Genomic DNA, 21,389 nt, shown 5'->3' with positions numbered 1-21,389 from the left:
ATTGAGAAGTATCGCCTTCTTCGCCCAGTTGATCAATTGCAGCGACTATCTCCAACCTTTCTAAGATATCAAAATTGCTCTTTCCCTCCCCAGGACGCTTACTAACGGATCGGCCCCGCTCTAGTCCCAAAGTGGTGATATTGGTCAGGTGACCACGCGACTGTCGATGTCATCAGCGTGCAAACTGCCAAGGCATGATCTGATGCTCAAAGTCGCTCGAGTGACACCTCGCTCGGCATCGTCATTTCATGGGTGTCACCGGGCTCTGGACAGTGGTTCAGCCCTGCGCTCGGCCGATCAAACTCGAAACGCTGAACAAAAAACGCTTAGCCGTCGACGCGTCTATATGGATCTACCAGTTCCTCAAAGCAGTGCGCGACAAGGAGGGAAATGCGCTGCGCAATTCGCACGTCGTGGGATTCTTCCGCCGGATATGCAAGCTGCTTTATTTTGGCATCAAACCCGTTTTCGTCTTCGACGGAGGCGCACCGGTACTCAAACGACAGACGATCGCAGGTCGCAAGAAAAGACGCGAGGGCCGGAGAGAAGATGCTACACGGACGGCAGGGAAGCTGCTTGCGGTGCAGATGCAACGAACGGCCGAAGAAGAAGCTGAACAGCGCCGTCGAAATCGAGACCGCGTTCAGGAAACGGAGGAGGCTGTTCCTGATGCGCCTATCTACGCGGATGAGAATCTCATGACTGAGCAGGAGAAGCAAAAAACACGCAAATTCAAGAAAAAGGACGCTTATCATCTTCCGAATTTGGATGTTTCTTTGGAACAGATGGGCGCTCCGAATGATCCACGGATCATGTCTCAAGAAGAACTGGAAGAATACGCACGGCAGTTCCACCAAGGACAAGATATCAACCTCTACGATTTTTCGAAAATTGACTTCGATAGTCCTTTCTTCCTCAGTCTTCCCGCATCCGATCGATACAATATTTTGAATGCCGCGAGACTCAGAAGCCGTATGAGGATGGGTTATTCCCAGGAACAGCTGGATATCATGTTTCCAAACCGCATGGACTTTTCAAGATTTCAAATCGAGCGAGTTAAAGAGCGAAATGACTTGACGCAACGGCTTATGAACATCAATGGCATGAATGGAGAGGAGGCATTCTACAATTCCGGGCAACGAATCGCTGGCGAGCGCGGCAGGGAATATGTCCTAGTCCAGGATAGCGAGCACGCAGGCGGCTGGGTGCTGGGCGTTGTTGGTAACAAGAATGAAGGGTATGAGGACCGACCCATTGATGTGGATAAATACGAGTTGCCAGAAGTCTTGTCTGGATCAGAAGGTTCGGACGACGAGGAGTTCGAAGACGTTCCGATCGAAGGGCTCAATAGGCTGCCAAAACTTCCACCTCGGAGAGAGGGTGTTTTCGACCAGTCGCTCCATCAAGAGGAAGAGGATGCGGACATGCAAAGGGCACTTTTTGAATCTCGCCATAGCAGACGAGACTTTATTGCAAATGCTGATGACGACGCCCTTTTCGTTCGAGATGAAAATAATACCAAAGAGTTCTTTAATGATGATGGAGATGACGATCTTGAAAGAGCGATTGCTCTCTCCATGCAACCAAACGAAGCACCCGACGAAGACATGCCTGATATTAGCATAAATCGAGCAACCGACCCAATAATGGGCCATGAGCCCATGGCGGACCTCTCTGAGAGCGGTGACGACGGAATGGACTTTTCAGCTGCGATTGCACAGACGAAAGTTTCAAAGAAGCCGCAAGCTGCCAATCCGTTCAGTGGCCCTCTTCCCTTCGAATCCATCACTCTCAACAAGTCGACTAAACCCGCACCGCCTGCTAAGGTTGATGAAGACGCTGGAGGCTTTATTAAGGAGCCTACGAAAAAGAACAAAACCGATCCGCTGCCTCCGTGGTTTGTTGGCGAGCGATTGAATCAGGAATTCATTGTGGATAGGCCTTCCGATGATCGAGATGATGCGGCAGAGCATGATCATGTGGTTTTCTCGAATCGGCGAGCGCCAGAGATCATTGATGTGGACAGAGTGTCTGACACAAAAGAGGTTATTGACATAGACAAGCTCGAGGAAAAAGAAACGGAGACTATGGCTCCCATTGAAATCATTCCACAAATGGAAGAGATGAGCCCCGAATCCAAATCTCCGGAGGCTGAGGCTTTTGAGGAACTGCAGGGCAAAAATTCTCCTCTTGAGGAACTTCCTGCTGAGTCTCCATTCAAGAATGAAGTGGAGTCTGAGGCTCATTTACAGCCTCCCCAGGCCGAATCCTCGCCAGAACCCGACTTCGAGGATGTGAGCCATGCACCAGCTCCCGGTCTGGACACTACGATTTTAATTGATCAGCACAATCCTCTCCCTGAACAGACGGAAGAGGCCAACGTCCAGAAACAGTCTTTCCACGTCGAGCCCTCTCCCGAGCCAGACTTTGAAGATGTCCTGGCTCAAGCACCGGTACAGGCTCCAGAAATCACAGTGGTCTCGGACCAACATCCCAAGCCGCAAGTCAAGCCCACCCGCCCTGATCAAATTGTCGAAGACGATGGCGATTTCAGCGATCCTGAAGATGAAGACCTGATGCAACAGCTCGCTGCCGAAAGTGAAGAACACGTTCGGTTCGCGCAGACCCTCAATTCGGCAGCACCTATTCAGGATGCCTTTGACTACGAACAAGAGTTGAAACAGCTCCGAAATCAGCAGCGAAAAGACCGGCGTGATGCTGACGAGGTGACTCAGATCATGATCAATGAGTGCCAGCAGCTGCTTACGCTCTTCGGGTTGCCATATGTTACTGCGCCCATGGAAGCTGAAGCACAATGCGCCGAGCTCGTCTCCCTGGGTCTTGTGGACGGCATTGTCACAGATGATAGCGATATCTTCCTCTTTGGAGGCACACGGGTCTACAAGAACATGTTCAATCAAAGCAAGTTCGTGGAATGCTACCTAACGTCCGACTTTGAGAAGGAGTATGCCCTTCACCAGCGCAAGCTCATCAGCTTTGCACATCTCCTGGGTAGCGATTACACCGAAGGCATCCCCGGCGTCGGACCCGTGACCGCGCTAGAAATCATCACCGAGTTCTCGAGTCTCGAGGAGTTTCGTGACTGGTGGGGAGACCTCCAAATGGGCGTGAATAAGGCCGACGACCCCCACCAAGCCTTTCGGAAGAAATTTCGAAAGAAGGCATCCAAGATCTTCCTCTCCCCTTCCTTCCCTGATACTCGAGTCGACGATGCTTATCTCGAGCCCGAGGTCGATTCCGACCCGTCCCCGTTCCAATGGGGCATACCCGATCTCAACGGACTGCGACAATTCCTCATGGCGACGATCGGCTGGAGCCAGGAACGTACCGACGAGATCCTGGTCCCTGTCATCCGAGATATGAATCGGCGGGAGCAGGAAGGCACGCAGTCGAATATCACACAGTTCATGCAGGGACCCCAGGGTGCCGGAGCTTTTGCGCCCCGTGTCCGAGGCAGTGGACCCAGTCGCATGGAGCAGGCGTTCAACCGACTGCAGCAACAAGCTCAAGGGGCCGATCGGTCAGAGGCCGAAGAAGGTTCCGGATCGAGGGGTAAACGAGGGGCATCGAAAGGCAGTGCCAAGGGCACGAACAAGAAGCGCAGGACATGACCCGAACCCCGAAACATGAATCTCGCAACCCAAGGGGCTGGATATGGGGTAGCACATCTTACTGTACCTAGATTAATCTCCATCATTTAATGGATGATATTCCACAATCACCCATTCTCGAGACCTCTGTAGCGTACCAACCCACCTCCCCCCCACCACTGAACATGTCTGACCCGACTCCCCCCACTGATATTCGTCAATGACTCTCACAGGCACAATTTCTACTCATCACCCAATTTGCAATGTAACTCTTGGACTCATGACGGTGTATAGTTGGGAGAAGTCCTAGTGGCTGACGCCATGACATCAACGCCCAACCCGATGACGTCGGCGATCATGAACGCACGATGCAACAACCTTCCCATTCGGCGCTATTGGATCGGCCTTGTTCAATACTCAATCGAGCAGGAACTAAAGAGACACTAGTGCAAGTTGGAGAGACGAGGCGCAGCGGATCCGCAGGCGTCCGGGCTTCAGGCTCATTTATGAGTTCGTTTGGGTGTGGTTGATAGGGGAGTCGCGAGATCCTGAGCTTTCACCTCGTTCCCCCCCGAAACGGGTTAGCTGTTCCGACTTGACGACGTCACGAAAGTCTTCACTTGAGATTTCTATAACTTCCGTGCCTTGGACGTAGTCCTGGACTTATTCCGGTTGCAGAGTTCCGTCGTATCCCGTGAAGAAAAAAATAATAAAAGAGAGAACAGTAAGTAACGTACTCCTGAACTGGTGAAGCTCCCCCCCTCTTTTTAGCTCACGTCACTACTGCGCAAGGCACCGTCTTTTTTTCTTCCCTGGCTCCTGACTCTTGACTCCTGCAAGGTACCTCGGAGTTCGATATCTACATCAACAGCTACCCTCCTGCCTTTCTCTTCTCGTTACTCTTGATACAACCTTCGCTATGCATCGCACCTATTCTATGCGCCAGTCGCGCGTTCCCACCGCCGCGCAGATCGAGAACCCCCCCGCCCCCGTTGTCTACAACGAAGTCCAACCGCTGGCTAGGAAAGGGCGGCATCGGTAAGTGTTGAGTGTGGTTGTGAGGTTTGGTCTGAGTTGCGACCGTGCTTGAGCTCTTCGCGCGAGAAGCTCGATGCCTGATCGGGTATCCGCTTCCGCCCGGGAGGAACAAGCTACGGGGTCGCGAAGTCGGCCACCACCGGCTAAAGAATCAATGACTAAATGAATGCTTAGGACATGCCTTCCGTAAGAACACCGCCGGTGCCTTCGGCCCCGATCTCGCGCGCAAGCTGTCGCAGCTCGTGAAGATGGAGAAGAACGTCATGCGTAGCATGGAGCTCGTCGCCCGCGAACGCATGGACGTCGCTGTATGTTGAAACCCTCACCGCCCGACTTGAATGCATTCTATCGAGTCGAGAAAGCTAACAGGGATGCAGCAACAATTGTCTGTGTGGGGTGAGGCCTGTGATGAGGACGTGTCGGACGTCACAGACAAGCTCGGCGTTCTGATCTACGAGATTGGTGAGCTGGAAGACCAATTCGTCGACCGCTACGACCAGTACCGTGTCACCATCAAGAGCATCCGTAACATCGAAGCTTCCGTGCAGCCCAGCCGAGACCGTAAGACCTGGATCCCCAAACCCCAACCTCAATCTCGACCTCGGTTCCGGGCCATTGACTAACCTCCCCCCGAACAGGCAAGCAGAAGATCACTGATGAGATCGCTAAGCTCAAGTACAAGGATCCTCAATCCCCGCGCATCGTTGTTCTCGAGCAGGAGCTTGTCCGCGCTGAAGCCGAGTCCTTGGTTGCCGAAGCGCAGCTCTCCAACATCACACGCGAGAAGGTTAAGGCCGCATTCCAGTACCAGTTCGACGCACTGCGCGAGCACTGCGAAAAGGTCGCCATCATCGCCGGCTACGGCAAGCACCTGATCGATCTGATCGACGACACGCCCGTGACCCCCGGTGAGACCCGCCACGCATACGACGGCTACGACGCCAGCAAGGCCATCATCCAAGACTGTGAGGACGCGCTCACCAACTGGGTGTCCTCCAAGGCAGTCGTCAAGCCCACTCTATCCACCCGCTCGCGCACCCTGTCTCAGCGCCGTGCCAACGCGATCAAGAACCGCGACGGCGTCGACCTCTCCGGCCAGGACCAGCCTCTGGAGGGCGACCGGGATTCGTGGTTGCCCGCCGACCAGCACCCCAACTACGAGGATGATGAGGAAGGGATCCTTGAAGGTGAGGCGCGCGGCCGTGAAGAGGAGCGCGAGCCCATGGGCGCATAAGCTCATCCACAAGTCACGAATTTGACGGCTTCGTTGTTGTTTGTCTCTTTACTTGGAGCGGTTCGGGGGACAGATCACATTGTCTCAATTCCCCCGCAGACTTCCCCCACGTTCATTAAACGCGTCACAACTGCGTCGATGGCGCGATCGGTAACATGCAGAAATACCCTCCAGATGTCGACATCGGTACTTTCCGGCACTCATCGGTCACGTAATGGTCCTTGTTGAACCCATGCCCTGTTTTTTCCCAATTTACCAATTCACATGCTCGAACGTCGTGACGCAGTACCCGTGGGTCGTGCTCGTGGCGCCTCACTTTCTTTTTGTGGTTGAGGTGGGTCGACAGAGACCCTGGATCTACCGTCACCATCCGAAGTCGAGGTTTTACGAACATGGCCAGGAACACAGACACGGGCTTCTTCTGGTTTGGTTTGTATGGTGTTTTTTTTTTTTTGTGTCTGTGTCTTAATGTAATACCATCTTGTGCTGGGCTTTTGGTTCTTTTATTTTGATTTGAGGTTTTGTCTTGCGCCTCGGAGATGGATAGGATAGCTGGGCACGGTAATTTACTAGGTGTGTCAATGAAGTTTTGATCAAAGTATCCAGTGTTCAGGCCAGTAGGCTGATGTACAGGACATGTATAACGCGATGCATTACTGCTGCCGAAGTGGACATGACTGGAACGCAGTATCCAACAATCAATCGAGAAAAGAAATTGATGAGCATTTAGATCAAGAAAAGCTTGGAAAATAGGAATCAGGACTCAATTGCAGTCCGTAAGGGCGAGGTCTGGTATGTATAATGCAAGCAAATCCATCCCATATAATATCGATCAGAAATGCCGTGGCAAGAAGCAAGATAGCAGACAAGAGACCCATCCATAACAAAGTCCTCAAGTGTGCTTGTAATAAGACTACAATTCACTACATCTTGTGTCGATCCCGACCCTGCACTAGGGAACGAGAACAAGAACCACATGCAGAATGCATCAAAACAACAACACGGAAGCAGACAGGATATAAAGAGATATTGAGACGGCCTGGGCATGGACACGATATAGCGCCCAGGATGAGGCAGAGGGTGGTTAGGTAGATAAGACACATCCAGGAATGAAGGCGAGAAGAAAATAAGCCCAGGTCCGGCGGGAATATGGACCAATTCTTAGGAATCACAGAAGCCACATTCGGAAAGGAGGGCCCGAGGCGGGAAATGAGAATTGGAGAGAAAGGTCGTGACATCGTCATGGAGTGCGTCCATCCCCCAGCTGCCTTTCCTGTTATATGATAATGAAGACGAGCCATTACAGGGATGGAACACTCTGAACAAAAACAAGGAGCAAGATGGAAATACAAAGCGACGAGCGGACAGATCCGCTCGGGAGATAATACAGAACGCAAGGCAAGTGAAGCCAGAACTTTGATTTCAATCCTCACTCATCAGTACCGACGCCTTTCTTTTTAGGCTGAATATGTTTTTGGCCATGACCACCAGTGCCAGCCTTTGACTCGAGCGCCGAGCCATCTTTAGGCGGAGCTGGCACACGAGCCGGAGTAGCTTCGTGCTTCTCGGTCAAGAGGTTCTTTAACCAGCGATTCTCCATTTCCAATTGAGCCACGCGAGCCTCGAGAGAGGCGTTCTTTTCGGTGGTCTCGCGAACGGTGCGCTCGAGCACCTGCTCGCGCTGCTTCTTCTTCATGCGGAAGCGAGCACTGGCAGCCGTATTCCGGCGCCGGCGATCTTCTTCAGCCGCAACACGGACACCTTCCTCCTGACCCAGAGCCGCGGCGATGCGGTCCCCAGGGATGGAGGTGGAGTACTTGGTGTTGCCCATCTGGCCATTTGGCGGAGAGATGGACGATGAGACGTCCGAGGGCGTGAGAGCACCCGGCGCGTGGCCGAGCTCATCGGGCGCGAATGGAACAGGCGGATAGATAGAGTGCGCCGAGTAGGGTATCATATGGTCAGGGACCGAGTAGTTGATTGCTTTGTCCCCCGTGGGTACTGTTGGATGGAGTAAGCGATCAATTCGGAGGGAGGTAGAGGAAGTCATCGGGTACGAAGGATGAGAAAGCCAAGGAAGACAGGAAAGAAAGAATGGCAGGATATTCGCAGCCCCATGAGAGGCGACGAATGCTCGACCATTTGCAATATTGGAGGGCAAGTGTTCACAGAATGAGGGGGGGGGGTGTGCCTAGAACAGGGCATGCCATGCCATCTGCGCGCGGAATTGCGTGCTCGCTATAAAAATGGGTGATCTCATCCCACAATGAGATGGATCACCGGCCAAGGCTTGCCGGACATGTGTAGTATGAGCTCTAAATCCCAAAATAGGGGAGCCGGGGGCTATGATGGGGATCTGGTGATGTGGTGATGTGATGAGTTGCAGGGGATGTGGGAAACTGAACAACTGGCATAAACCAACGCATACACATGGGGAAAATAAACGAAATACGGGATTTCTCGAGGGGCAAATGCAAATGCAACTCAGATTCCCAGGATTCGCAGCCAAGGCTCCAGCAATGGACAAAACATGAGCCATAAGCGGCGATGGCGCAAGAAATGCAACATCTGGCAAAAGAGTCAAAGCTTCACGTACCGTGATAGGGATATCCTCGGAGATCCAGAGAGGCGCGATCACTATCTATACTGTCGTAAGAGCTGACTGAGAGGCCGCCCATTCCCTCAGTCTGGTCATATTCCATGTTCACGTTGGTAAACGGGACCAGCCCCGTATCAGCGTCGAACGAAAAATGACGGTTCCTAGCAGCAGCCGCCGGGTCGGTGCGAGACAGCAAGAAGTTGAAGTTTTCGAGCTTGTCGAACGCCTCAGGAGGGCGCGAGGCTTGTTCCTCCGACATGATGTGAAGATGTGTAGAATGAAAAGAATGAAAAGAATGAAAAGAATGAAAAGAAGGACGAGGGGGTCGTCCAAGGTCCAGAAGCTGCGTTTAGGGCTCCTCCAGGGAGAGGGGCCGCCAGGTAAGATTTGTGTAGGAAGGTGGAAAATTGGCCAGATTTCTTGGACCGAATGCTTTTTTCTTTTACCTTACCACCGTAAACCCCAGATCATAGGAGAGGACCGGGGGGGGGAAGCAGATCTTGGAAACAAGCAAATAAATGGCACTAAGAGGGTATCGTGGACGTTTCGGCCGCGATGTCCCTTTACAGAAAGTACACGGAGGCGCGGTGGAATTGCATAACGAGCCACGAGCGACGTACGCGAATCAGACGCACAATAAGACGTCAGAAAGGGGGGAGATTGGACCGAGGGAGTAACAGAGAGGGGGGAGTAGATGAATGGGGGAAAGAGGCCAGCCTCAGCTAGGAGATCGCCTAGTCGATGATCTGATAAAATGCAGAAATGTCGTGATCGCGACTTCTGGTTCGTCCGTCGGCTCATCCAGGGGTCGCTCTTCACCGCTGTAGATGGTATGAAAAGACTCTGGGATCGTGCTCGAGTTCCTCCTCAGGTATTGGGCCGGACTGGGCTGGTGTACAGGGGATCAAAATTGTCTATAGATCCCCCAGATTTCGTGCGCTAGGCGCGACCGTCCTACCGATCCCAAATAGGGGGCTCTTCACCTCATCTCCGCTCGGACGGACGGTCTGTCTGGGCCGCGGATGCCCCCACTTGTTGATGACGCGGACTGAACCGTTACGAGATTTCGGCGTAAGAGGAAGCTTGGCAATACGTTTCGTTCAAGACATCGATGGGATCGACAATTTTATGACATCTTAACCCCGGGATCCGCGCTCCGCTCTCTGTGCGATGATGCTAGCGGCATCTTCTACACTCGTCCCTCGTCGTCGCTGCTCGACACGTTCTTGTCCCAAGATCGTATCCTCCGCCACGGCCCGGTAGACCTCCGCGATCCCGCCATAGACACTGGCTCCGACTCCGTCCCATCCACCCTCGGAATCGAACGTCTCGCCGATGCCACGCATCTCGTCCACCCATCGATATGCCTTGGGACTCATGCCAACGACGCCGGCACGGGCCAGTGACGCCGTATGTGGAGAGTAAGCGTCAAGATGCTCTAGCAGCTCTGGAAGAAGCGATTCCCGCTCCGCGGTGGAGAAGGACAGAATCGACAGCGCAGTGAGGCCCTTGGTCAATGCTGCAAAAGACATCTTGAGCGTAGAGGCCGCACCAACCCTGGGCGACACAAGTTTCATGTTTAGCGTATCGGCCAGGTCTTCAAACGTGGGGGAAAGATCCACCGCGCCCGATAACACCACGCTGGGTTTCTTCCACGATCCATCTGCGAGCTGCTTCGGAGGGCCTCCAATAATTCCGCCGTCGAGGAAGTTGCCCCGGGCTTGCGCAGCGGTGGTTGACGTGGCTGGCGCAAAGAGCACCGCCATCTCCCCAGCCAGTCGGGCTGGCTTTGCATTCAGATCAAGGTAGAAGAGATCGCTTCGGTTGTGCCGATGATTGACATCCTCTATCTCCTGCCGTCTGCTTTCTGTGTCGAGCTCATTGCAGGCCCCGGCAATACGTTTCGCTGTTGCGAGGGCATGACCAGGAGGTACAATAGACAAAATGTAGTCCGCCTGAACCACAAGCTCGTGGTCGGAAGGTAGCGCCTCGATGCCGGCCGCGTGGATACGTGCCAGGGTATGTTCACTTTGGCCTCCGGTTAGCCGGTCCTAGTGTAGTTGTATAAAGTACTCCTTTCACCTTCTCCCCTCTGCGACGGTAGTCACCCGATAATGGTGAGCCTTGAGCAATTTCGCCATGCCCAGGCCCATGTCTCCGATAGAGACGATCCCGACGGTTGTAGCACGCATTTTCAGTGTCAACAGTAATGTTTGGAGTCCTGAATTGGAGGTCGTAGGTCGTGGGTCCGGGTAAGCTTGACATCTTGACTGCCAGATCTAGGGCACTATCTCGGTGCGGGGGATTCATTTGTCAGCTGGTGACGTGGAGATGTTAGCTGTTTAAGCTTGGATATGCTTAATATTCATTTGGTCTGTGCTACTGGCCCAGTGCTAGGATTGTTCCATTGACCCCGTCGTGTCCTGTGTGTAGTGTATGCGTCGTGACAGATAATGTGCACAGTGGAGGCAATCTGTAAAGTGCCTAGAGTTCAGATGTCTTACCTAGACATAATTTGGGCAGCAATGTTGAAATCAGCAGTAATTTAAATGCCCATTACAACTCTGAAGACTAAGAGGAACCTTTGCAATACTTTGATGTCGCAATATGATGGCAACCAAAGTTCAAAAGTTCATCGCCCAGCAAAAGGCGTCGGGATTCGGAGGTGCCGAGCTGCCGACGTCAACCACCCACATCAAAATGCTGCACGCTTTTTGTCGTCGATAATCCACGACTTTCTCTCCGTTGTTGCGTTGTGACTTGCTTAAATTCCGGCGCTAAGATCCGATTCCCCACAGACGGTGACAGGCAGGGTCAAAGTCTTGGCATGAACAGGCGCGGATGACGCCGTTCGGGGGAAATGCACAACGCAAGCCGGCAGTCGGTTGGCATAACCCCCCCATGCTATGAACCAAACCCCCCACCCCGCCACAAATATGGCTAAGGGAATGACCCCGAGGCCGAGAAGCCAACGGGTACGGGAATCGATCCATCTCTCTGGGCGATGGCTGACTAGATTTTCAGGCATGTGAAAGCTGTTACCGGAAGAAGACCAAGTGCGAAGTCGAAGGGCTCGGAAAGGTCTGTGTCCAATGTGCTCGTCGCGGGATCAGATGCACCTTCTCCGGCGCGGAGAATGCCGATACTCAGAGGTATTCATGTTCTTTCCTTCTTGGGTTCCCGTCCTGTCGCTGATGTGATTCCCACAGCGAGGAATATGTGAAGTCCTTGAAGGATCGTCTGGAGAGAGTAGAGTCTTTGCTCAAGACTGCGGGTATTTTGCATGAGGACGATATGGCTGAGGAGGACTTTTCAAATGATGAGACTGAAATCCTAGAAGAGAAATGGGCTGCTCGCCACCAACGACCAGACTCATCTACCACTGTATCAAATCGCGCGTCCATGACCCACGATATTGAGAATTATGCCGGCGGTGGCGATCTCGACTCGACTTCTTTATTTAAGCAGCATGAGCAGGATGACTCGCGATATTTTGGTCGGTCTCTTTGCTGAATTCCTCTGATCAGTGACGTCTGGCTAACATGTAGGGAGGGCAGGACGATCATGCTCATTGTCAATTCTTTCCCGAGATGGAATTGAGTGGATTAAGAAGAAAACTGGCGATGTCAGCTTCTTAAATATAATATCTACGGATTCTACCCACGATAATCCTTGGAATCAATGGCGGCCGGATGTCTTTCACGACCTTTTTGCCTCTCAAGTATTCAAGCCTCTACCGCCTCGATCAGAGGTGTTCTCTCTCATCAAAGACTTCTTCCAAACAGCGAACAGACTATTTCCGATCTACCATGAGGCCTCCTTTATGAAGATGGTTGAGTGGCAGTATACACAGCAGACCTGTGATGATGCCGCGCGATGGGCCAGCATCAACATGGTCATCTGTCTTGCTTACGAATACCGAACCTCAAACGGCCCAAAGCCCGAGAAACACCGGGAAAAGGCTCGTTTCTATTTCAAAAATGCAATGTCGGTTTTCACGGATTTAGCTTTGCGTCGCACCGATCTTCTCAGCGTCCAGGCTTTGCTGAATATGGCATTCTTTCTTCGTGGTAACTCGGGTACTCAGTATTCATTGCCTCTCATCACCGCCGCTATGCGATCTTGCCAACGGATGGGCCTCCACCGTAACATTGCCAGGCCGGATTTGAGCCCTGCACAACGAGAGCAGAGGCGACGAGTATTCTGGGTCGCTTTTACTATTGATCAGAGGTAGGCAGTCAAGTCCTTACATTCCTTTGTTTTGCATCTAACCTTTTTCTGCTAGTACCTGCTTAAGAGCAGGAAACGCCCCGTCCCAGCACCCCGATGACTTCGACGTCCCTCTGCCCGAAGAAATAGAAGACGACAGAAAGCCCGGATCACCCAGCAATATTGCATTTTTCCGACAGCTCTGTCGCATGTCAGTGATCAAAAGTCGTATCTTCTGTGGTCTTTACTCAGCCAAGGCAATGCTCAAACCGGCCCGTGAGATATACCAGACGGTCAAAGAACTGTATGCAGAGCTTGAGGACTGGAAAAAAGATTACCCCTTGGACGACAATCCTAAGCTTCAAGTTGATGAAACCGATTTCCTATTTGGATTTGCTACTATTGGTCTCCATTTTGTCTATTACAATGCCCTCATCATGATCCACCGCATACCCCTCCTGTTACACTATCTAATAGGCCAGCGTGAGGAAACTCCTCCAGAGCTCAAGTTGCTCAGCATCGCCCATGCCTCGAAATCAGGAGTCATCTGCGTACAGGCTGCGCGGGATACGCTAAAAATCGTTAATAATATGCCGTGGGGAGACATTGCATGGATATGGTAAGTGCTATACCAATTGATACTAATTCTTTGTATCACTGACCCGACCTCCAGGAGCCTTCTGTACTACGTCTTCCTAGCAGCAGCAACGATTTTCTCCAGCATCATTCGCGATACTCGCGGTCCGCATGCTCGAGATGATCTCGCAACTCTCAACATGGCTGCGACCTTCTTCGCAACCCTCGTCCCTGGTGACGGACCAATCAACTATGCAGGTTTCATGACTCGCATGAGCGCCAACTTGGAGCGTATTGCCAGATCAGCAGTTGAAAAGGACGAGAAACGGGTCCGAGAATCGGGCGAAACACATCACGAGCACCAGCCATCCAGCACGAAACGGCAAAGTTCTCGAACCACCTCAGGATCACATTCAAAGCACCGCCATCGACCTTCAACTCTGCGGACAACGATGACCCCTGACGCCGTAGGCTCTCAAAGGACCCAGCATGGCCACGGCACCTTCACGACCCCAATCCTACCCATCAATTCCCCGCTCCCAAATGCCAGACCTCAGCATTCCCGAAGCCCTAGAAGGGCTTCCACCCGTCAACTCCTCCGGCTACGTCGTCCCACTTAGCCCAAGCGTCACGGCCAACTTCCCAACGATGCCGCAACAACCTCCAACCACAAATTACAGCACGGGTCTAGGCCTAGACCTCAATGGCGCAAATGCCAGCGACATGGGCCTTGCACCCTGGCAACTCTCACAAGATCATACCCAGCCCCGCACCACAAATTCATCTCCCATGGAGAACACCCACTCCCCTTCTCCCAAAGCAGCACAAGCACATCGGGCAACATAATTCCAGAATCATGGCAAGTGCCACTGACCGCAGACTGGGAATTTGGCGACAATCCCTGGACAGGTCTCTTCCCCATGGAAAACATTGCCGCATCCGCCAAGCCCCGAACTTGCATTTCCCCATACTCTCCGCCGAGTCCTTCCTCGGTATGCCGGGCATGCAGCACGATGCTAATATGGGGTACAATGCTGCTACGGGAGGCGTGGAAAATCCGTATAACTTTACAGCTGGACCAGACACACAAGATCCCAACCAGGGATCGTATCAAAGTCCGTCGCAGGCAGAGTCGACATGGCCGAATGGATTTTTGGGACTTTTCTAGCCACACCAAGGGGTTGAATTCTCAGAAATGGGATCTTTGAGGTTATATTTCCCTCTATCTTTCCCATTGAAAGGTTGGTGCGTTTGGCGTAGTGATTTCGAGAAATGAGCTGTTGTTGTTCCGATTGGGTTTCCGTTTCCAAATGATATGAGCGAATTGACGATGCATTTCCGGTAGTTAATTGCATAGAATGAATGGAACGAATGTAGTTCTTTCAGCACCATGAGCCAGTCTCTAGCCATTGTGCCTATTTCTTACGGCAATATCTCACGTAACGGTGAATCCTTTCGAATACTGTCTGGATGAGCAAGCAGAATGAAGGGTCAGCCTGTAAATGCACCCAATCGTGACAGTCCAAGGCATGACCGGTGGCCCTGGGCTGAGGAAACTGCCGGTCGGTTCTGTAGAGATGTCGGGATAAGTGGAGATAGTTATTTGTTTGTGCTTAAACAAACTAAATCTTAGCATGAATAAATCGCTCAAACCCAGCTAATGAGAAGAAAATGTCATAGCCTTGATCCCATAAACGCCTTGCACCACCATATCTCGGGGCCGTCCGTGCCCAATTCCCTCCAATACCATAGCAAAAGTAAGGGATATCATAATTCAGCATTAAAACACAGACCCAGTCAATAACCGCACAGCCTTACACCAAACACCATTTCCAAGCTGGGCTTCACCATCTTGGTGCCTTAGTCCCTTGCCTAGGATACTCTGCATTTCCTTGCCTGACAGGCCGGATGTGTTTCCGAATCCGAAGCCGTAGACTTTGGTTGCGAGCACGTCGATATTGAAGTCTAGAGATCCGATCTCTTTCGAGTTTTCAGGGACGATACGTGTGCGGACGTTGAAGTCAACGTCGATTCGTTTAGTCCCATTGTTCTTCGTTGCGGTACCATTGCGGCTCGGCGTGGATGGTACAGCGGCATTGCCGAGGAGAGTGCAACGAGCGCGGAGAGAGAGAGATTTTTCGGCGGGCTCAGAAAGCGTAAGTCGAGTGACGCCGCAGAATTCCAGCATGCGAGCCTCATTTTCGAGCCCAAGAGCGCGGTCCCATGCGGACGAGACGAAGTGTAAAAGCTGCTTGGGGGCAATCAAAGATTGCTGAATGGTGGCGAGGTGGCTTCGCAGTGACTGGAGGACGAGGGATGCGATTGGAGACGCCGATTTGCCATTGATAATGCTCAACTCGAGAAGCTTGTTGATTTTGTCGGCATTGGGATTTTTCGTAGCAAAAGCTCCGGGGTGGAACTTGATTTGCAGTTGACTTCGGTATGACATGATCAGCATGGGATCGGTGGCGGCTTCATCGTTAGCTGATGCAGATGTAATTGACCAGCCAGTTTGGCGTTCAATCCGCTGTACAGAAGCTTTAAGCTCGTTGATATCGCGAGCGCTCCACCCGCGGCATTCCTCTTTAACGCGCTCCGCCTGCTGGATCTGAGCCATGAACTCCTCACGCATCTCCGTCCCGGCCTCAATAACGTCTGTTCTCTCTTGAGCCTCTTTCTGCAGCTGTATGAGTTCCCGCTTCTTCACCTCGATCTCATCCTCCACACTGGAGAGCATTGTGCGAGCGCCGCGCAACTCATCTTGATCACAGCTCTCCATCTCCTCGACAAGTTGTTGCAAACTGTTTGCTTCCTCTTTCAGCGAGGCGTGCTTTTCTACGAGAGCCGGCACAGCACTGTTGAGAAGTTCCTCGTGTTGAGAAAGTAGTTCGTCATCGGCTTTCATGTCCTTGACATTTCGATGAAGACCCTCTTTGAGACCTTCCAAGAGCTTCATGCGCCACTCATACCATGTAGCCTTGCTGAGAAGTCGTGCATGAGTCTTGACGTTTCGGAACTGGTTGTCCATGATAACTCGGATGTCTGGCGGTGCTGTAACATATTCCCGGAATAGGGGAGGGTTGTCCTCGTATGTTTCAGCCTCAATCGATCGGATAACCTGTCGTCCTTCCGAGATGTAGGACTTCAACTCGCGGCAGGACTACAAAAGGTCAGCAATACAAACTATCGAGCAATGTTACCAGACGAACTCACATGTTGATACAGTTCCAACATAGGCATCGTACAGAAACCAGCAGCCACGCAGTCATCGAAAGTAATGCTTCCGGCCTTAGGAATTTCACTAGCTCGCCGGCTGCTTCTCTTGCTAGCACTTCCAGGAGCAGTAGTGTGCCGTCTTTTGGTCGTCGTGAGTTCCATGAAATGAATGTTGGTCATGTTCAGGAAGTCCTGCAGTTGAATAGGCTCGCTATCATCGCCTTGTTCTCGGGAGATGACCTCCTCTGCATCCTCTGGCTCCGGCTGCGGGGGATCAGAAGCAATGTTCAAGCTCTCAATACCCTCCTTAAGAGGAGTGGCGCCGGTTATGAATGCACTTCGAGGTTCCTGAGTAGGAGTGGTACTGTTCTTGAGTGGGGAAGAACTGACGGACCTACGGTTCGGAGAACGCATTGATTTACGCGGCCTACTCTGTGGTGTCGGGGCTGGCAGCTTGACGCCCTTGACAGGGCTCACACCATGCCCACGAAGTCGTTTGGGTGAGTTCTCGGCCTCCTCTTCCTCAGCATCGAGCTCGATGGGGCGTTTCCCGAGAATGCCCCGAGCGGCACCCACATGGAGACTTTTCCGGGGCTTGGCCTTCTTCGGACTGAGACTTGAAATCATGTCTTTTAGGCTCGCGGTGACGTCCCGCTCATCAGGCTTGCCAGATAAGATATGCCCATCCTCTCGGAGTTCTTCTTGTTCGCGATCTCGCTCTTCCTCCGCCTGCATTTTCAACGGATCCTCAAAGCGGACACCGCCACGAGGTCGCTCTTGAGGAGCAAATTGCGGAGTATTCTCACCGAGAGACAAGCGCTTATCGAGCATGGCAGCGACACGAGGCGACCCAAGGCCTTCCCTGTCGATTCCAAGCCCAGAGGAGCGACGCCCTTCGCGGGGCTGCAAGACGATGCGAGGAGTCGACTGACCAGTCGCCGTATTCTGTTCGAAGATGCTTCGACGAGGAGACTTGCGCTTCTCAGCCGACTGTTTGAGTTCCGGCTTGAAGAGCTTCTTCGGGGAAGCGCTTCGGAAGGAGACATTGGCAGACGGAGGAGTTTTGCTAGGCGTAGTGGGTTTTGTTTGAGGTGTTGACTGCTTAGGGGGCGTCGATGGCTTTGAAGGCGACCGGCGTCGACTCGCAGATTGAGGAGTGCTGGACGGGCCTGCAGGGCTACGGCGTGTCCGTTTGGATTTGATGCTTGCTAGGCTAGGGCTGCCATCCTCAGAAGCCACAGCAGCAACGTGGAGGCCGAGAGATGATTTGGCTGGAGACTTGCCTGGCGATTTTCGGACGCTCTCCTGGAAAGGCGAGCTGGTCAATTGCCCCGAATCACCTCTCAAGTTCCATCACCATCTTCGCTTGGGCCTTATCCTGGGATTCAAACCCCGATGGTAGAATTCCACCAATAGCACTAGTCATTTCCATGTCCATGTCTCCATCAGACTCATTATCGCGATCGTAATTCATGCCATCCGACTTTGGAGTCGTGTTCTCCTGGTCAGCATCGTCGATTTCAGAGGACTGCTGAGGCGCAGCTTTGCTCAAGACACCACCAACAACTGAAGTGAACTCCATCGTCATCTCTTCGTCCTCGTGGTCGTCGTAATTGCGGGCTCCTGATGAGTCCATTCCCGATATGCCTCCAATCATGTTGGTCATCTCCATAGTCTCATCACCATAGTTGGTCTCTTGGCCGAGCGACTTGCGAGGAACCGCACTCTTCCGTCGCCCAGAAGTCTTTTCAAGAATTTTGCCGACTGCGTTTGTCACATCCATACTGAGGTCTTCACCCTCATCTGTACCATCCGACTCTGAGCCACCCGCAGAGGCAGCTTTGGGAGGCCCGGCGTTCTCTTGGTCACGATGAGCGCTAAGATCCTCCCAGTCAAAGCTTTGCCGTTGGCCCTTTTTGATCCAGGGCTGGAAGGCGCCAGTGATTTCTTGATCCGCAATTTCCATCGACATTTCTCCACCTTCATCCTCATATGTCTCTGTTCCAGCCTCCTTTGCAGCTTGGCGCAGTGCTTGATTGAGTCTGGCACTGGAGCTAGAGCTGGCAGATACGTCTGAATGCATGGAGACGGCAGAGCTAGCAGTTAAATCATCCATGCTCATAGCAGTGCTTTCAGCATCAAAGCCATCATCGGATCCAGAGGAATTATCGTCTTCCTCTTCAGCCACCACACTGTGCGCGCCGGTGTCTTCGCTGCCAGATGCCGAGCTTCCGCTAAATGGACTTGAAGACACGTCTGTGGGGCCTTCTGTCGATGCTGAGCGTTCCCTCATCTGCTCTAGATCTTGTTGGCGAACAGGAGAGAAGCCAAATTCGGACTCGGCGTCACCATCAAGGTCGCCCTCGGGTGAGGCGGGTGCCTCCTTCGCGGGGGTGGATGCATGTCGCTGGGCCTGAGGATTGATAGACGATGCACGCCTGGTAGAGTTTGCAGCTGATGATGCAGTCGAATCCTCTGGAATATCTACTACGTTCCAGGTGTGCAAGGTAGCCTCGGGGGCAAAGGATACTCGGCGGTTCGCTGTTAAGCTTGTTAGTCCCTTTGCCTCTCTACTTCTCCAAATCAAGTGCATACAGACCCATTGATTTCCGTCGCGCCTCGCGCTTCTCTAAGATTGTTTGGCGTTCGCGCTCCTTGCGCTCTTTATCGTCACGTTCCTTAGTTGCGGCCATTTCATCGCGGATGGCGGATGTCGCATTGAAAGTATCAAAAGGGTTGGTCAAGTTCTCTGATTCAGTGACAAGAGGCTGGTTCGGTGTTGCAAAGTCGATCAAATGTGCTTCTTGCCCGTTGCTAGATGTGTTGGCTCTCTGGTTCCGCGCATCGCGAGCCGGAGTGCGCCGACGCGTTTCCTCGAACGACGGGATATTTCGGACCGGAGAGACGGGGACAGTGGGCTTGAGGATTGATTTGAGAGGAAATGAAGCGGTAGACTGGAGAGGGACGAGGTCAGAAGGGGTCATAGATGCGCGCGTGGGTGAAGTCGACTGATAGCTCACCTTGCGACGATTACCGTTGGATTTTTGAAGAGCATCGAGTCCGCCAGGGCCCAAGCTCTTACTGCGGGACTTCTTTTCCCTAGTCACTGCTTTTTCATTGTTTCCAAAGGGCGGTATGGCTCCAATATCAGTCGTCGCATTCTCCTTGTCCAAGCCGATCGTCTTAGATCGAGGTACGTGAGCAATGGAGCGTCGCGAGCGCACGCGGGCCGCTGAGTCCTGTCGAGTCGACATTGTGGCGTGAAACGAAGCAATCAGCCCAGCATCGTCCAAAGAGTGTTGTCATGTATACAACGATGAGGTAAGCTATGTATCCCATGTCCGACCTTTCGCATTCCCCTCACGAACGCGTTCCTGTCACGTGACGGTAAACAAAGCGCAAGCCCTAACCCGTTCAGCACTAGTCCCGATATAGACTAGCGCCACACACACAAGAGCAGCGCGCCTTTAGCGAATCTTTCCATTCTCGACGACCCATTCGTGAACCTCCGACCACCGACTTTTCACATCCAGCTCGACCTCGCTTCCCCGTCGACAACACCGCAACTATGGCGACCGAGTTGAACGTCCAGTCTGAGCGCGCTTTCCAGAAGCAGCCTCACATCTTCTTGAACACCAAGTCCAAGGCTAAGTCCAAGAAGGTTGGCCAGGCCCGCCGCTGGTACAAGGATGTCGGTCTTGGTTTCCGTACCCCCAAGACCGCCATTGAGGGCACCTACATCGGTATGCACGAACCGCGATGAAATTCACCAGGCGACATGACGAGATACACGATTTTTATGGTCTTTTTTCGAGGTGGAGTTGGGATGCCCAAGGGCTAGGCAGGAAGTGTGCGACTCGATAATTCGAAGAGAGGGGAACAAAAAGCAAAACGACAGTCTCTCTCTGGGCAACGACATGGCTCTCTGGCAGTTTGACCTCCCTTTTCTTCGACCTTGAAAAAAGACCAGACATATCGAAAATCTCCACTCGCCACCAATTCCGCACACATCACTAACAGCCGTCACAGACAAGAAGTGCCCCTTCGTCGGTCTCGTTTCCATCCGTGGCCGTATTCTGACCGGCCGTGTTGTCTCCACCAAGATGCACCGTACCCTTGTCATCCGCCGTGAATACCTCCACTACGTCCCCAAGTACAACCGTTACGAGAAGCGCCACAAGAACCTGGCTGCTCACGTTTCCCCCGCTTTCCGTGTCCAGGAGGGTGACTGGGTTACCGTTGGCCAGTGCCGTCCTCTTTCCAAGACTGTACGTCACCTTTCTACCCTACCTACGTATGTGGTGGGGCGAGTTGGGATGGTGCCAGTTGTCTCATGACATGCATCAAACACCAGCTCATCCATCGCACTCTACATGTCCATCGCCCTTTTTGAACCGCACCTAACATGTCTTCTCTCTACAGGTTCGCTTCAACACCCTTCGCGTCCTGCCCGCACCGGCAAGGCCGTCAAGTCTTTCGCCAAGTTCTAAGTGTTTAAAGAGTTGGGTGCTTGAAATGGACAATTCGGCGAAGGAAGCGGTTTGACCTGGATATAAAGGGAATTCATTTGGGGATCGGGATAGTTTACGAGTTTCCATGTCCCAGATACCTTGCTGAACAATGTGTATCCACACAAAAAGCAAAAATATTTTATCCATCCTCCTCCTATGGAAACCGTACACCCGCCTTGGCGACAGGTATATTCTGGAGCATGGGCTAGAATCTGTTTTGATACTGCATTTTCCAGATTTAATCTGTTTTCCTGAATGGTTGGTCTCTGTCTATCAGTAGGGTTACCTGGTCGCATGCCACAAGTATTTTGTCTCAGTAGCCATCAATCTTGCACGATTGAAAGCTCTGGGTGATCAGAGCATTCGACGCTATTCGGTAGTTTCACTCAAAGGCT

The 21,389-nt window shown here is 52.5% G+C and overlaps 7 protein-coding genes across 7 annotated transcripts; 4 read left to right on the top strand and 3 right to left on the bottom strand.

The window, feature by feature from the left end:
- Window positions 1-248: 248 nt before the first annotated feature.
- Window positions 249-3,632, top strand: N7477_000798 (ssDNA endodeoxyribonuclease RAD2; the record flags this gene model as incomplete). The annotated part of the gene is made up of 1 exon (XM_056962461.1): window positions 249-3,632. The coding sequence occupies one exon, from the start codon at window positions 249-251 to the stop codon at window positions 3,630-3,632; it is 3,384 nt and encodes a 1,127-aa protein (XP_056827464.1).
- An 898-nt stretch (window positions 3,633-4,530) lies between these two features.
- N7477_000797 (Eisosome component PIL1/LSP1 family protein) lies at window positions 4,531-5,883 on the top strand (the record flags this gene model as incomplete). The annotated part of the gene is made up of 5 exons (XM_056962460.1): window positions 4,531-4,649; window positions 4,716-4,777; window positions 4,824-4,957; window positions 5,027-5,210; window positions 5,288-5,883. The coding sequence occupies 5 exons, from the start codon at window positions 4,531-4,533 to the stop codon at window positions 5,881-5,883; spliced, it is 1,095 nt and encodes a 364-aa protein (XP_056827463.1).
- A 1,429-nt stretch (window positions 5,884-7,312) lies between these two features.
- N7477_000796 (bZIP transcription factor) lies at window positions 7,313-8,741 on the bottom strand (the record flags this gene model as incomplete). Its single annotated transcript, XM_056962459.1, has 2 exons — window positions 7,313-7,884; window positions 8,480-8,741. 2 exons carry the CDS (start codon window positions 8,739-8,741, stop codon window positions 7,313-7,315), a joined length of 834 nt encoding a protein of 277 aa, XP_056827462.1.
- An 877-nt stretch (window positions 8,742-9,618) lies between these two features.
- N7477_000795 (Dehydrogenase multihelical) lies at window positions 9,619-10,674 on the bottom strand (the record flags this gene model as incomplete). Its single annotated transcript, XM_056962458.1, has 2 exons — window positions 9,619-10,510; window positions 10,565-10,674. 2 exons carry the CDS (start codon window positions 10,672-10,674, stop codon window positions 9,619-9,621), a joined length of 1,002 nt encoding a protein of 333 aa, XP_056827461.1.
- A 744-nt stretch (window positions 10,675-11,418) lies between these two features.
- On the top strand, window positions 11,419-14,113 carry N7477_000794 (transcription factor domain-containing protein; the record flags this gene model as incomplete). Its single annotated transcript, XM_056962457.1, has 7 exons — window positions 11,419-11,457; window positions 11,507-11,634; window positions 11,692-11,978; window positions 12,031-12,712; window positions 12,768-13,310; window positions 13,365-13,596; window positions 13,739-14,113. The coding sequence occupies 7 exons, from the start codon at window positions 11,419-11,421 to the stop codon at window positions 14,111-14,113; spliced, it is 2,286 nt and encodes a 761-aa protein (XP_056827460.1).
- Window positions 14,114-15,047: 934 nt separating this feature from the next.
- N7477_000793 (kinetochore-microtubule binding complex subunit SPC105) lies at window positions 15,048-19,737 on the bottom strand (the record flags this gene model as incomplete). Its single annotated transcript, XM_056962456.1, has 4 exons — window positions 15,048-16,427; window positions 16,481-17,801; window positions 17,824-19,024; window positions 19,083-19,737. 4 exons carry the CDS (start codon window positions 19,735-19,737, stop codon window positions 15,048-15,050), a joined length of 4,557 nt encoding a protein of 1,518 aa, XP_056827459.1.
- A 314-nt stretch (window positions 19,738-20,051) lies between these two features.
- N7477_000792 (40S ribosomal protein uS17) lies at window positions 20,052-21,028 on the top strand (the record flags this gene model as incomplete). The annotated part of the gene is made up of 3 exons (XM_056962455.1): window positions 20,052-20,226; window positions 20,513-20,751; window positions 20,906-21,028. 3 exons carry the CDS (start codon window positions 20,052-20,054, stop codon window positions 21,026-21,028), a joined length of 537 nt encoding a protein of 178 aa, XP_056827458.1.
- Window positions 21,029-21,389: the final 361 nt, after the last annotated feature.

The sequence above is a fragment of the Penicillium maclennaniae genome, assembly GCF_028827695.1.
Source record: "Penicillium maclennaniae strain IBT 15551 chromosome Unknown utg000001l:1.0-3280838.0:1.0-3283122.0, whole genome shotgun sequence".
Taxonomy (NCBI): Eukaryota; Fungi; Ascomycota; class Eurotiomycetes; order Eurotiales; family Aspergillaceae; genus Penicillium; species Penicillium maclennaniae.
Note: the sequence above shows the minus strand (reverse complement) of the source record. Positions and strands in the feature narration are given on the sequence as shown.